The 16,297-nt window shown below is 40.0% G+C and overlaps 1 protein-coding gene across 20 annotated transcripts in view; it reads right to left on the minus strand.

Moving 5' to 3' along the window:
* Positions 1 to 4,328: 4,328 nt before the first annotated feature.
* chl1b (cell adhesion molecule L1-like b) overlaps positions 4,329 to 16,297 on the minus strand; it is a 66,800-nt gene continuing 54,831 nt past the window's right edge. For 9 of the 20 annotated variants that reach the window (XM_034869564.1, XM_034869566.1, XM_034869561.1 and 6 more), the window contains 8 exons: positions 15,950 to 16,129; positions 14,766 to 14,795; positions 13,897 to 13,968; positions 10,782 to 10,889; positions 10,425 to 10,586; positions 9,898 to 10,029; positions 9,006 to 9,078; positions 4,329 to 6,979 (listed from right to left, as the gene is read on the minus strand). In XM_034869564.1, coding sequence (XP_034725455.1) covers positions 6,775 to 6,979; positions 9,006 to 9,078; positions 9,898 to 10,029; positions 10,425 to 10,586; positions 10,782 to 10,889; positions 13,897 to 13,968; positions 14,766 to 14,795; positions 15,950 to 16,129 — 962 coding nt within the window. In that variant the 3' untranslated portion in view covers positions 4,329 to 6,774. Of the gene's footprint in view, positions 6,980 to 8,814; positions 8,886 to 9,005; positions 9,079 to 9,897; positions 10,030 to 10,424; positions 10,587 to 10,781; positions 10,890 to 13,896; positions 13,969 to 14,765; positions 14,796 to 15,949; positions 16,130 to 16,297 lie in introns of all 20 variants that reach the window. The other 11 variants (XM_034869571.1, XM_034869572.1, XM_034869576.1 and 8 more) reach the window with 7 other exon arrangements.

Genomic DNA, 16,297 nt, shown 5'->3' on the forward strand with positions numbered 1-16,297 from the left:
ACAGTAAATTAACACCTCCGCAGAAAGAAAGCGATGTCTTGCCTGAGAGCATGGATTACACGTCATCAAGTGCTGGGCCCAGACAGTTGACATTGCCGTGTAATCATCATTACCCTCACAACTTCTTCACAAGTAGGGTCACAAGGAAGTCGGTTCTCAAGTACCATACAATAATGTTCAAACTGTTCCTCGTCTGAAGAAGTGTATATTTAGCCAAGTGCCTGTTTAGCCGAGCTCTGAAAATTTAGAGAAACTGTGGTCTGTGTTTTATTTCTATGGTTTGTGATGTCTTGAGAAAATATAAAGCATGTGATAAGAGTTTGTATTTGACCCTTAAATGGTGTGTGGGCTACTGTCTGCCACAGAATGAAATGACTACTTTAATATCTACTTATGATGCGTTGTGTGTGCATAGATGTTTACCCTGCACCGCAAAAATCTTAATATTCTCTATCTTGTCATTGTTGACAATAAGATTTAGCCTACCTCCAACAATAATAATTTAGCTTTAGATTCTAGTTCCAAGTAAAAGTTTTTTTTTTACATACTTTCCAATTGTCAGTTGGATTTGTTTTAGTTGGAAGTGTGTATAATGTTTACATTTATTACGTCAGCATAATTTTCCAATTCAATGATTTCAAATCATGGCTAATACAACCAAGCAGATCAGCGGAATATGGTTTAATTGGAACAAAGTTTCCAATAAAATGAATAATCAATAAAGATTTCCTTGGTTTTAAATTGGGATTGATTTAAATTCAAATTTTCCTCATAATTACTACCGAATGACACAGGTCTTTACTGGGAACCAAGGACATAAAGTAAAGTATTACCAAATGCATCTCTCTTTTTAAATTAAATTGATCAAACTGGCAAAAAGCATGCATGTCACTACAGCTGAGAACATTGAGAACACCTCATCTGAAAAATACAGCAACCGGACAGGGACCATTTCATAATTTAGTTCCACCAATGATCCAAAATGCCACATGGATATTCAGCATGGCAAAAGAGCACACACAAAAAAAAGTTTTGCTACATTTCTTTTTTTTTTTTTTTTTTTTTTTTAAAGTTGCTGCTCACAGGGAAAATGTGTTGATGAATGAAGCTCTCATCCAAAGTGAGTTGCTGACAGCTCTGGAGACCTCCGGGACCAATTCATTTGCAGCGCGAGAGCGATATGTTGAGATCAGTCCCTCAGATGTCCTAGACGCCGGAGCACTTTGACAGAGTCACAGGACTGTGCTGGCACTGGAAAGTCAGCAGCGCCCACAATGAATCGCTGCTTTGGAGCACAGCCACTGTAGCGCGGGATTTCTCATTACCTGACTCTGACTGTATGAATCAGACAGCCACTGGTCTGATTTGCACTTATAATTTCTGATGTAGACTACAATAGGCCAGTAAGTGGCTGTCTATTGAAGAAACAGATTCTATACTTATTGCTTTATCAAGGAATTTGAGTCATCCGGTATGAGGCAACAGCATTCAGTAGTTATCACTCCTACACTGTGAAATGATAATTGGATCCACTGTTTCCGTTGCTTTTGTGATGTCGGCCTTACGGCATTTTTTGGCAAAATGGAAAGAAATTTATACGGCACGGAAAGGAGTCAATTTTTTCTCTTGACTTAACATAGCTATTTTGTCCAGCGTGAGGCCTTAGAGGCAATTCTGACATTAATTTGAGTCTTGTATTATTTATAATTCTGATTTCAATGACACGCTGTTAGAGCCCTTTGCCTGAAAAAAGAAGACGCCTTGTGCCATTGGAGCTCTTAAAAGTCTACCTTGCGCTTTAAGTCATTGACCCTCCCTCTCCTCTATTCATCACTCGACAAATGGCGACGTCCGTAGAGACGCTGGCTTCTATTACCCGCTGTGAATTCCATTAGAGGTACGGACACACAATAGAGCATTTTTTAAGCCTTTGACATTGCCATTGTAATGGACTAGGGTCATGAATGATATGTAGAGGGTGGTGCATTAAAGACTGGTTAAATATATGTTACTATACTTTATGGCTTTTCACATTATAGGAAAATCCTTTCACCTCTATCCTAGGGCTTCACCTGAATGCATTATTATCATATTAATCATTTGACCCCATTGCACACAATACAGTGGGAATGTGTGTGTGTGTGTGTGTGCTTGTTGGTTTGATATAGTGACAATCATATGTCATTGTACCCAAGGGTTACCTAGTGCTGCAAGGCTTGTAAATTCAAACACAGTCAGCAGATACCATTTTAGAACCCCCACTAAGCCTGGATTACATTTGGACATGAGTATGATGTATTTCTTAATTGATTTTAAATTTAACTTGCTGCTATAAGGACATGTCATACAGGACATTGTCTTGTGTTAGGTAACGTCACCACAGCAAATTGCATAAAAACCCCAATTTGTTCCATCGTGATGTAGTGAAGTGTTGGCCGGTCCATAAAGGCTGCGCGTGCAGCGCCCCGTCCAGCCACAACGCTTAGCCCAGAGTCAGCAGGCAGCTGTCTGAAAGATGGCCGCTGCATATCAAACTTAGCTTGTGGTTTTAGGAATAGATTTGAATTTTAATACATTGTAATTAAGTGGTATGTCTTCATTCATCATATTTTACAGTCAAGGTTGTTTTCTGCAATTACGCAAAAAGGTTTTTACGCTCCTTTAAGGGTGATTTTTGCCTTTGTCAAAAAAGAGTCGATTCTATGAATGGGTTATGGAAACGCCTTTGCCGAATAAGTTCTGATGTAGCTAATATTTAACTTACATGATTATTCAACTGTTTCCGGTGTTGGCATCTTCCCCTCATTATAGCATTCATTTGTCTTTGTCTACAGACAGCATGATACATGGGAAAAGTAAGCTGACACGAAAGGACAATTCAATTGAAATTAATTCCAGAAGACATCTCTCCATTTTTCTCTAATTGATGCGTTAGATGGCGAAGTAGACATGCTTTTTTTCCAGTTCGCAACCTTTACTTCTTCTACTCTGTTTTCTGGCAGATCATAGCCTTGCATAGCCATAAGCACCAATTTCTACCAAAACTACGCCTTGCACAGTCCAGTTAAATTTCTACTAACCAGTCGATAGAAACGCCGCTAATTCGCATTTCTATTTTGCAACATTTCAAAGGTTTGCTGAAAATTCTCTAAACAATTGTATGGAAACGCAAATGTTATGAAATCTCACTGCCTCTAAAATTTACTGTTTCTGCCTCAACACACATAGTACTTTGTAAACAGAATGACCTAAATTGAGGACAGCTACGCTCGTTATTGTAAGGTTAATAGGTTAACTCAGCCCAGACTAGTTTCATTCTCCCCGAAATAATTCTTTATTGAAATACAAAAGACATCGCAATTTTTATCGTACATTTTCACAAAAGCTCCCGCAAAATCAGGCATTTTGGGCCGCAAAAAACAGGCTGCGATATCCTGGAGGGAGCACATAGAAATAATAGTTATAGTAATAGAGTAGAACAGGTGTGGATTTTTTAATCTTAAAACAGCAGTGACAGTACAGTAATGTTGCAAGACTTTTGGGTTGCTTTTCCAAAGACTGTAATTCTGAAAGATATTGCGGCAACTCACTTTAACCAACTCGATCGGTTATATTGTTTTACTATACATGTTTACAAAGACTGAGGACGGTGGAATTTGTCCCCCACCTCATGTGAGCACTTCACAGCCAGAATGGACGGAATAAATAGTCACAACAACGCTTTCAATGTACAAATGGCCATGCTAGGGTTGTATTACTGAGAGATAGAACAATCCTTGTATCATATTCTACTTTCTTGTGTTCTCTAAGAGGCTTTGTCCAAACAGTATTTCTCTAGCTGCGATGTACTGCAGCTTCTCTCCAGAGAGCAGTAATTGTTTGTTGCCAAATTAAGCTCTGTAAATAGCTTCCCGCAAAGCTGATGTCATGGGTAGACACGTCCAGCTGTCTGCATCGTTGCCACAGAGCTGAGGACGTTCAGAATGGCAACCAGAGGGTCCATTATTAACACCTGAAGGTTGTATGTGTGAAAGCTGAAGCCTCTAACTTCTGCAGCTAAGGCAAACCTGGCTGAGTGATGACAGAGTACCTGAGGCAGATGTGACCCACACAGTGAGAGCCCTCAAAGTGACACTCTCCACTCCCTACTATCAACCATCAGACATGATTATAGCCCTCGCTCCATGATCCAGTGCCCGTCTGAGCTCACTCCTTTGATTTCTCATGACTCTCTCCTGCAGCCAAAGTAATCAAACAAGAGGCTCAAATCAGACAGAGACTTGACCCTGGCGCGGCATTTGTTAAAGTCGTACTACAAATGGGAACAATTTGTCACACATCTTCTATTTTATTCAGAGGCAAAGAGGACGTTTCACCAGGTATCGTTTTCTATCCTATTTTACTGCTGACTGGAGGTAAAGGCAGAGGTTTATTCAGTCATGTAGTCATGTATGAACAAACAGCAGTGGAGTTATCAACAACATTAATACTCTTTCAGGCAGTCAGACCATTACCAGGGTGTAAGAAAGTAAAGCAATTTAATGACATCAAAAAACACCAATTAACATTCTAAACATGCATTGGCAAAAAATTTACAAAACATTGCAATTTTTCTGATCGTGGTGCTAATGTTAATTGTGACAACATGATGATTGTGCTTTGAATGGCAGTTTATTGAAAGTAACAGAGTAAGGCTTGTTAAGACGGATAGAGCAGTGACTACAGCCCATTGGATCTCAGCAGGGTAGGAAGGATGTCACACATCATGCAACCAGATCCCAATATTCTGATTACAAACAAAGTCTATAGTCCATTACAAGTACTTTGCACTTGCTTCTTTAAAGGGGCAGTCCACCAGTTCATACATGAAAATCGGTTTACAGATTATTGAGAGTATTCAGTCTACAAATACAGAGGAGATGCTTTGTGAAGATAAAATAACTGATTATGTCAGAGTGAAGTCACTGAGGTTATCTAATCTTGGACTTTCAATTATATTCGACTCATATTTACGTTTATAGTGAAGGTGGCCTAAAGCGGCTGTAGTAATTATGACAAGAGCAAAGCAGGAAGTAAGGGGATGAAGTATAAGAGTATTCCCCATACTTGGGGTGGTCCATGGTTCAGACAAACACAGGACATTGAGCCAGGAGACCGGGGTTTGTGTCCTGTTTAAAAAATAATTCATCTCAGTGTTAAAAAAAAAAAAACTCAACTATGTCCCCTTCTGGGTCACATGCGTAAGTGAAGTAACGTGACATGATTTGAACCCAAACCACGATCTTTTTCTAAACAAAACAAAGCAGTTTTTGTGCATAAACCTCACCATAACACGTCCGTTTCACAACTCTAATGGTGTGTGGCGGTAACGTTCTCTGGTTTAGATCTTAGACTGTGTTAAAGATGGATGACGCCTCTCCTCTCCCCCCCCCCCCACTGTATAAACATGAAATATCCCAGGTACAGACGCTGCCATGTCGTAATCGTGGAGCGAGACTGCCCGGTAGTGATCAGGCAGTGGAGCTGAGGTACCCAAGTCCTGCCCGCGCACCCGCCCGACCAATCATGAATCAATCACAGCTGTCAATCATGACGTTTCACCCCGTTTGTTAAGCATTAAATAACTGATAAAAACCAAATTTATCAGAAAGAGGAATACTTCAACAAACATCAGCATGTTTGTCAACAACTACCTAAAATGAAGGAACCCATCTTTTTGAAAAATATATTTGACGTGTACTTTCCTTATTAAGTTTGGCCCATGTCCCATCCGCTATGGAGTGGGCAGGATTTATGAACTATACTGGGGGTGGGGGGGATCAAGATGTTTTGGCTTCACTTACACAGACTATGCATCGACCCGTTGTTTAGATGTATGTGTCGTATTTCCTGCCCCCTCTAGGTTTCTTAAAACGCCCCTGTGGGTCGTATTAGAGGGTAGTAAAAAAACAACCTATGTGGTTCGGTCTGGACGACTTATTTGCATTTTTGGAGCTTGACCTAGGGAATACTTCCATATATTCCATTGCATTATTAGCATGGGGCGCATAACAGCACAGACCGAGGTCTGTAATTTCTACTGTCCAACGGATCTGAGTGCTAAGAAAAAGCCATAATAGCTACATTTTATTTTCTTCTGACATCACTGGGAGATTCATGACTGAACAATCACCATTTATGATATGTCAATTTCATTGTTATTTTATCAGGTATAAAATCACTGGAAGAAAATAAGTTAATAAACAACCTTTATACTCTTTTATACTCATATTTAATTAATCAATTTCAAATATAACAGGTCAGTAATATTTGATCCAATTAAAAAACATTATCAACTTGATTTTCCCACTTATCTGTGGTCTGTTACAAGAGGATATCACAGGCAAAGCTGTATAAAATTATGTATATTGGAAAGTGGCATTTTCTGACATTTGTACAAACAGTACTGCAGTTGAAGTACTGGAGATAAAAAAGAAAGAAAATGCAAGCCCTCTAAATTGTTTGTGTAATAATTATTTTAAAAAAAAAGACACTCCGCACATACAATATACACTATTTATACACAGTATTTAGTAATGGCCATTCTGTTGCAACCCGACAAAACAGAACTTTATAAGATGAGGGTGGCAGTGTGCAGTTGGCAATGACGCATTACATTTGACACAAAACTTGTGCTCGGTATGGATAACGTCTGTTTCCTCTTTCATTTGTTCCTCCTAGCAGGTTTATAATGAAAACCTTGTCTAGGCGAAGATGGATGGCGGTTCTTGCTCCTCATGCCGGGGTCTGAATAGTGGCTTTGATCTCAGCGGACACCCTCTTCTCCTTTCGCCCCGCATACTCGCCGATAAAGGACCCATCCTCGTTGAACTGAACGTCCTCCTCCCCATAGTCCACCAGGCTGTCCCCGCTGTCCCCGGCTTTGATCTCTCTGCTCAGCGAGTGTTGGCTGCCCTTCAGCGGCTTCTCGTCGCTGTCACTGCAAGAGAGGCCCGGTGGATTTAGAATCACCTCATTTCACCCATGGCTTCACTCTATGGCTTATTGGAGAAGACGGGGGGTGGGGGGGGGGGGGGCTCAAGCTATCAATGCATTTACACTGAGCATCTGTGACTGACATGAGCATTTACATCTGGTTGACCAATGGGAAATAATCACACAGATGCACATGTTGAGACAATATTAATCATTACACTGTACGTGCATCAATGCATTTGACAAAGTGAGGACTGGAAGATTAATGAGATATTGGGGGGTGGGGGTGGGGGGGGGGGAGAAACAACCCCAAAGTGGTGTTGATCATTTAAGCTGTATATTTGGTCCTGAAATTGCCGAACTAAACGTGCGCTATTATTGACCTTATTCTTTGCCTGAACTAGGGCCCTTCCGCATTCTGTCATTTTGTAACTTTACTTCTGGTTTAGAGGGCGCTCTACAGCGTCCCTGCCGGCAACACTTTTATATTGTTATTTTGTTTTTGTTGAAAATACTTTAAGTTTCATATTTTAAGATTGTATTTTTATACATTTTCTTTATCAGAAATTTAATATATTTTGATGTTCCTCTGTTCTGCTGTGACAATAAAACAAAGAAGTTTATTTTTAAACTGCATTATCATATTATTTTAGTGAGGACTCAGAAATAACTACAAATATTGTTAGGGAGATCTGTTTATGCCCATTTTATGCATTTCTGGGTTTATACAAAGATTTTTTATATCGGAATGTCGTATTTTTAAATCACCAAATATTTGTATCAATATTGGCCTTAAAAATCCTTTATCAGTCGGGCTCTAGTGGGTAACCTTTTGATATTAATGGACGTCCATTACATTTAAGCCATTGCCAAATGAGTTGCTACACAGCTAATTAAGCCTATCAGCGCCACACACACAATCTCTCTCTGTATTTCTCAGTATCTTCTGTGTTCAGAAGATTGTGTCGTTCGGTCACTTTCCCGTGGGCGGTGTGTTACGATACTACTAATTCTTAGACAAACACATGCTCTATGTATGCATAAAGTACGTAAATAAAACAAAGTCACATCTACATTCATAAAACCAACTGCATATCCATTTCTATACATTAATAAAAGATTGTCAGTTATAAGAATAGTTTGGCATTTTTGGGAAAACACTTGAATTGGTTTTGAGTTAGATTAGAAGATAGATACTTCTACACTATAAATATACTAAGCTACAATCAGCAGCCAGTTAACTTAGCATAAAGACGAGAAACTCAACCGCTAGCCCGGCTCTGTCAAAAAGTAATAAAAGTAGTAAAGTCCACCTACCAGCACATCTAAATTAACACATCATATCTAGCTTTTTTAAATCCATCCAAAAAGTGTAAAAACCATAACTTGTGGTTTAAACAGGTGGTTATGTGCAGGATTATTGCGCGATATTATGCGATAGATTTATGAATAGCTCCTTGAGTCAATTTGACAAGGTATAAATCTGCTGTGCAGATCCCACTGATTGGAGAATTAGCCTGGGACTCATACTGTGGTATGCTGTTATGAATTGGACTGCTAAAGAATTAATGAAACGCGCCCAGATATTACTGCCTCGGAGATGAGATGCTTTCAGCTACACTGATTGGTTTTAGTGTCTTGCTGCGTGCTGGGCGGCCTGCGTTTAGCTCCTACTGGACAACAGCCGAGCGGCGCGGCGGCTCCCTTTGCGAGGCGACGTCTATCACAAACAACACACACACCGTATCTAAGATCACAACGTCCTATAAAAGGAGGCTACCACTTGGGCAAGACTGATGAGTAAACAGCTCAGGGATGCTAATGCTGTCTATCACATACTTTCCAGTTACTCTGGCCATCAAATGTCTTGAACAGAAGAAGTGTGAGGCTCCATGTGAACCTCGTGCATGCTGGGTTCTCTTTTCAGCGACAGGAGAAATGCAGAGAGAATTAGGGAGAGGAGAGGACGGCAGAAGAGAATGACATACAATATTGCACGTGAATTGCACTGAGGTGGTGAAATCGCTTACCTGTATTCACAAAATGTGTCGTCATTCATGCCCTGGGACTCCACGTCTGGGTGAAGGTCCTCTTTTTCTTTTACTGCTCACAAAATAAAAAGATTTCAGTGATTTCCTCTAGAGACGACTGCCAATGAAGATCCCTGTCCCTTGACTGTTCTGTCGTTTGACTAGGTTAAAGTCTCAGTCCCTAATTCCCTTTACTTAATCAAAGACCAGTGCAAGCTTTAGAAAGTATTGCAGAGCTTCAATCAGTTCCAGTTTTTGTAAACATAAATCTTTAAATCTATGTGTTATAGAAATGTCTATTCATGACACAGTGCACGTTCAAAGGTATGTTTCTATATGTGATGTAACAAAAAAAGACACGGATCGGGCAAACAAAAAAAAAGGTTTTTGGCGCTATGGCTGGGTGATAATGAGACCTTAATGAGAAAACAAAGGACATAGCTGCGTCTCGCTCTTTTTTTCTGCTGACGAGTGAAGCGATCGCTGCCCAGACGACAACCTGATGGCCATTAGCTGTGAATAATAAAGCCGATAAGAGCTCTCATGTCCCCAATAGGAGGAATAACATTGAGATACCACAGAGCGTATGTCATCATTCCCTGCTCAGCCACCCCATGTGCAGCATTTGCATTTTGACTCTGTCATGGAGTAGAAATGCTCATTTTCCTATCAATACACAAGCCTATTTCATGTATAAATTTGCATTGAAATAATTGTGTGGCTGCAAGTAAAAAAACAACAACATCAGTTTACATATTCCTGTAATGGCTTCTAGTGTGATTGATAATTTCTTTCATAGCAACAAAGTGCCAAATGGAAATATAATGATGCTCCAAGCAGCAATTACTATTCAAGCAAGGTGATGTTTGTGTGCTTGTAAGTGAGCACCTACCGGAATACTTCCCTCCTTTGTTTCTGTTGACAAAGCAGGCGATCAACACAATGAGTGTGAGGAGAGCAATGGCACACATCAGGCCGATAAACCAGCCCTTGGTGGATATTCCTCCATGGATGCTGGCCAGACCTGAGGAGAACAATACCGTGTGACTTTGACATGCCTTGGCCTTTTCATCAGGACACTTGATTGAATGTTTACATCGACAAAGCCTATCTGATGCAAAGGCAGAAGGTGGCAGGGTGCAAAGCTGATGGAAACGGTCCAATATAAATATTAAACAGCTAATCCTGCTTGTCTAATTAATCAAGTAAGGAACGCTGTACAAATGTAATTCCTCTCAGCGAGTCCGTGCAGCTAAATTAAATCCTAGTGACAAGGCAAAGGGACCACACACTGCGGCTTGAGACACTGCTCAAGGACGCGCAGGGTGATCCTGCACCCTGTTCAGTAAGAGGTCAAATGAGTTTTGCCTGCTTTTTCTTCCTTTTCTTTTTTTGTTTTCTTTTGGTTTCCCTCCTCACCTGTAAACTCGGTCGTGATAACATCTTCAAATATGCTAGAATTATCAACCCAGCTGTTAGGAATAAGGCGCACAGTGTACTCTGTCCCGGGGTCGAGCCCATCAATGATGTGGAAAGTCTTAGAGGTGTTTAAGGCCTCTGATATCTTCCAGAGACCCTCACCTGTGCAAAGGGTGAATGATCAAGATGGGTTAGTACTTATGAAGACACACAACTATGGAAGCTAGTGAAGATATGAAAGAAAACACACGAAGGACCACTTCAGACACAACACATCTAAAGTTATTCACTGTTCGGCTAAAAATCACTCTAACAACGTCCAGAAACTAACAGAGAAAAAGAGTAATATGAGCTTACGGTTGTTCATATATGCAATAAAAAACTCTGTGTGCTCTCCTCCAGATATCCAGCTGATATTTGCAAAGCTGTCACTAACAGCTGAGCTAAAATTCAACAGGGCCGGGACTGAAGGAGAAGTAAGAGAAGATGAGAAACGGCAAAGAATGGTTAGTAAAGGACAAAGCAGATCAAAGCCATGGAGAGAGTTAGGAGCGTTGCCATTATGCTGTGAAGGATGCCGCTCTTCACCTTCTATTAAAGAAGCAAGCTATCAATTATGTGTGACAGACAGGGTCATTGGCTCGCTCAACAACAAACATGACAAGCGTAATGTGGATATGAAAATGAAGATAAAGTGGAGATCTACAAAGATCTTAAAGCAGATTTGCCATCAAACTATTTGATGATTTTAAATGTTCGATATTATTGTTATTGTATGTCCATTTCATTTCACAGAAATACATTTTACATAGCCACACTGGTCCACACTAGCTGAGAACTTGTCTGTTATACTCGGCCATAGCTAGGATTTTAGAAATACAGCACTGAGGTTGATTTACACTCACCTCTTTTTTCACTAGACAGAAAAAGAGAAAATATAAATTTTCCCCCCATTAAATTTACTGTACATTTGTATTTCCTGTAAGGTTCATCTCCCTGCATGATGATCAGAATAACACCAAATACGTTTATTATATTCACAGTCAAATGAAAGGATATGTAGTAGCGCTACTACTAATATTCTCATGATTATTTTTTTATTCATTTATTAATCACTTAGTCTTTGAACTGTCAGCAAAAAAGTGAAACCTACAGAGCACCTGTTGCCAGAGGTTATGCTGAGGTCTTGCCTACAAATGTCTCATTTTGTCCAACTCAGCCCAAAACCCAAATCAATTTCATTTACAATGATATAAATTAAACAAAAGCAATACATCTTCAAATTTGATAAGATTGAACCAAAGAAGCTTTGGCATTGATAGGACCTGTATATATGATGGGGTGCGTTTTAGAATAGATTTTAAGATTTTATTGTTTGTTTTTAAAGCTTTAAACGGTCTCGCCCCAGAGTATTTGTCTGAAATTTTAACTGTGCGGGAATACAACCAGTCATTGTGGTCTTCAAATCAGTTGGTTTTAGAAGTCCCAAGGTCCAGGTATAAACAGTGGGGGGATCAGGCTTTTGCAATTGCAGCCCCGAGACTCTGGAACAAGTTACCCCCTGATCTACGTACTGTTACAGATGTCTCTCTTTTTAGGTCCAAACTCAAAACATATCTGTTCAGTCTGGCTTTTAATACGTAGCAGTAGTGTGACAATTTCATTCTTTTGTTTCTTTGTAACTTTTTCTGATTTTACTGTTTTCTACGTTCACTCTTTCTATTGTATGTTGTGGTTTTACTAATTTTGTTAAGCACTTTGGATACCTGCTGGTAGTTGTAAAGTGCTATATAAATACAGTTTGATTGATTGATTGATGATACATGACTGATTACTAAATAATTATTAAAAAATATAATATTTTATGTAAATTGTTCTGAAAGCAAGAGCTATCTGTTCTAAGCTGGTTCTGCCTCAGACATATCATGTAACGTAGACTTTTCATACCCAACTGGGAAGAAAAACAAATAATGTAGAATGATGTGCGTCATTAATATGGGAAAAGCATGCTTTGAAAGCAGCTATCAAAGCCAGTCAACAAAGCACAATCCACTTCATTTCCCCACGGCAAACATGCAAATCTTCTGCTGTGTCTCCAGTTCAGGTGCATTATTTGCTCAGGTGATAATTCGGCACACAACACCTGTGTCTGCGCTGTCCATCCCAACCACTGCAAATGACACTCTCTGACTAATGTTGATGGATTAGTCTGCAACTATGGTAATTCCAATCATTGGAACCGAGCGGCAACTTCGACTGACATAGGCCCCTGAACTAAAAATATCCCAAGGCTGGTTGCCGTGTTTTGTCACCAGACTCCACAGTTCGCTATTGAATGCAGCAGAAAGCAGCTGCTCAGCCAGCAGGGAGCTGATGCCCTGGAAGATACCTCTTCAAAGTCTGGAGGCTTTTTGTATAAGGAAAGGCCAGAAAATATTCTGATACAGGAGCCTTTAACAGCTTCCACTTATCCACTTATCTCAGTGTCCAGTAAATATCACCCTCCCAGTATGAGCCCACACCTCTCTGGCAGGGCCGGGAGGACATTCATCCTCACTGTTTTTCTCTCAGCTCGGATGCTGCCCCGGACAACTTTGCGTCCTTAAGCGGTGTTGCTGTTTATCCGGTTGAATATTACATGGAAATGTCAGGTGACTGTCGGGTCAATACACTGACGTGTACAGGGGGAACCATGGCCCAACAAATCAATCACTGACAATTAGACACATTTGTCCCCTTCTAGTGACTGCACTCTACAGCTTCACTGTCGGGTCGGGATATAGATCTAGTAGCTTAGATTTCCCCATGGTGCAGCAGAGAAATTAAAAACAGCTTATTCATCCTAATGCACTTGTTTTATAACCAACAATAAAACTGAGCCGTTATTTTACATCTTAATGCTTGTTTTAACTGAAAACAAGAACTACTGTTAACAAAATAAAGAATCTGACATTTTACTTCTATTTTGCCTTTTTATATCTTGCAAAACCTCCTGAAGGCGTTGGTAAAGGAGACACATACCTCCTGAAGATTTTCATGGTTGCAAGCAAAAAAGCTATTACCATATGCTGGCTTCAGTTAATAAACGTAAACTGTATCAGCAGTATGGAGAAATTGACTTTTATACTGCGTTTTCAAAAGAAAAAGAGAAAAGAAGAGGAATACTGGGGAAAATGGGATTGCTACGAACACAAAGATGATTACTTTACTCCACTCTATTTCTGTATGTCAAGATGTACCTGTGTGCATTGTGTACTGTACCCACGCTCATCGCATTTTCATATTTGCACCTAGTTATTGTCATGTCCTATCCCTCTTTTGTCCTACATTCTTATAAAATAAAAACAAAGTATATTAAAATCTGCAAACAACAAACTGTACTTGGCTTCCCTTTTCCCCCCCATTTATTTCACTGCTTCTGTTTTTCTCTGCGGATTGATGCTTGTTGTGTCAGAATGTGCAGCAGCTCTACCTATCGTGGAACGAGTGGGTTTGGTCACTGGGGACTTTGGAGTGCTTGGAGGTGAGGGGGAAGCTGACTTGCCTGAAAAGAAAGACAGATCTTGTGGTTATCAATTGGGATAGAGCTTGGGGGGGCTTCATTTTACTGTTAGCACGCATGCTTTTTTCCGCTAAATTAGTAACTAGTCAGGTCTACTGTGAAACATCTAGAGTCTAAAAAATACGTTCACATGAATTTTCTGTTAGCACATCATTAATAGGAAGAAGGATGAATGTTGGATGCTCTTCATGGGTTTGGCTCTTAAAGCATCATTTAATTCCTCAGCTTGAGTTAGACATGTTGTCTGCTGTTGCTAGGATAAAAGTCAATATTCGTTTACATTCACTAATGAGCCAAGATTAATATGAATTTCTAATTAGGTTACTCATTACCATTGCTATTAGAGAGGAAGCCACAAACTTTATCTAAGAAGATGTTGACAATTTTCTAATGAAAAGCGGCATCACGGTGCACTCGGCTGATGGCAAGGGCTAACAGCAGACAAGGTCAATTATCTGCAAAGGAGCCGTGTGTTTGGAACTTTTTAATTTTGTTCGTGAAAAATAAAATGTGTCGGCCATTTTGAGACTAGAAACCTGATGATTTAATTCAGGCCTTTAGCATTCACATCCATATAAAATGTCTAAATCTAAAGCATGCATCCGCTACCTAAAATAATAATCATGACTGTAAAACATATCTTATTAACATAGAGCAAATTTAGAAACATATAATTCCAAAATGAAATATTCCTGTAAAAGCAGTGATTCAGAGCAGTATTAGAATGTATGTGCAGGTATGACATGCCACAGTATCATCATGAACGCAGATCTACATACTGAGGCCAAGGGTGGAAGTCAAAGTGGAAGCTGCGAAAGGGAAAAAAAGACAATAAAAAAAAAGAAAATGACAAAAGGGCCAAGCAACGCTAAGCAGACGTTCACAGACGACACATTCACACAGTGTGCACTGTATGATCAAAGGGAATGCTCAAAACAATGCACGTTTTAATGGCGTGAGAGAAAGCAGGCAGACGACAATTAACAGAAACATTACTGACATATACACACAAAGTGATAGTACAGCTGCCACAAATACCTTTCATGCTCCAATCTCTCACACACAGCTCCATAAAATTCAATACATAAAAAATGAGTCCTTCCCACTGTAATAATTTCTACTGGCTTTTCAGCATGTAAATAAACGGCTAAGTTGTTCAAATTTCTTTCTGTAAATTGTAAGAACTCTTCCAGTAAACACTAAGTAATCGCTCGCATATTCAACACCTGCAGTGCGTTTCAACATTTTGCATCTTGAATAAAATACTAAATTTCTTTGGCATGCATTTCAATTTAAATCCCCACCAAATTATTTATGCTCACAGTAACCGTTGTTGCAGGCGATTTAACTGACACTGAAAGTACTGACAGTGAAAGTACAGTTTCCTGTTTCATTTCCCGTCCAGTTGTTCATACCACCGCCTGCAATCTCACAAAAGCTTGACTCCAGTATGCGCCAGCTGAGGTATGACGTGCCGTCCTCAACAAATGACATGTAATTGAAAAGAATAGATTACATTCTTCCAGTCATCTCATTATGATTACTTACCCACCAACTCTTTCATGAGTACACAATTCAGTATCAAAACCTTCAGTTTCCCTCCTGCTCAAAGCAATTTTCTTTCTTAGCTGATTGTTTCATAGCTCGTGCTCTCCGTCCAATCAATAGGCACTTGCTCTCTCATGACAGTGACAAATGAATACCTCCACTACACCCATGTGAAATTGTTTATCCACAAAAATTACTTACATGGAGATATAAAAAGCTTGGCTGACCAGACATAGATCATATTCCGGTACTTCAATGCCATTTTTGAAAAAGTGAAATGGCTTTGTTACCTACTTCACTTAGCCAGTTCTGCACCTCAAAGCTCGTCTGTGTTCTCATTGTCTCACCCACAACCTCGAGATTATCCACACATAGACCACCTAGTCAATTGCTTTCTGGAACCTCCATCACTCACTTGTTTCTAGAGTAGTGGTGCACTCCTCGCTGACAACGGGCCCGCAGCCCACCGTGGTGCAGGAGCGCAGGTAAAATTTGTATTTGCTCACAGGCTCCAAGTCACGCAGGTTCCACTTGGTGGTGTTGGGGTTGTTGATGTCTACTGTCTGCAGTGGCCCCACTTCTTCTGTGTCGTTGACTAGATGTAAAAATGGCAACAAAAATAAGCGGTTAATGCTTGGGATTAAGGCCTGCAAATAGCTTAAATATGCCTTATACAAGGGGTATCACACTGGCAACTGGGATTAAGAAGGGTAAGGAATTCACAAATTGGCGGAAATCACCGTGGGGTCCAACCCATCTGGGG

The sequence above is a fragment of the Etheostoma cragini genome, chromosome 4, assembly GCF_013103735.1.
Source record: "Etheostoma cragini isolate CJK2018 chromosome 4, CSU_Ecrag_1.0, whole genome shotgun sequence".
Lineage (NCBI taxonomy): Eukaryota > Metazoa > Chordata > Actinopteri > Perciformes > Percidae > Etheostoma > Etheostoma cragini.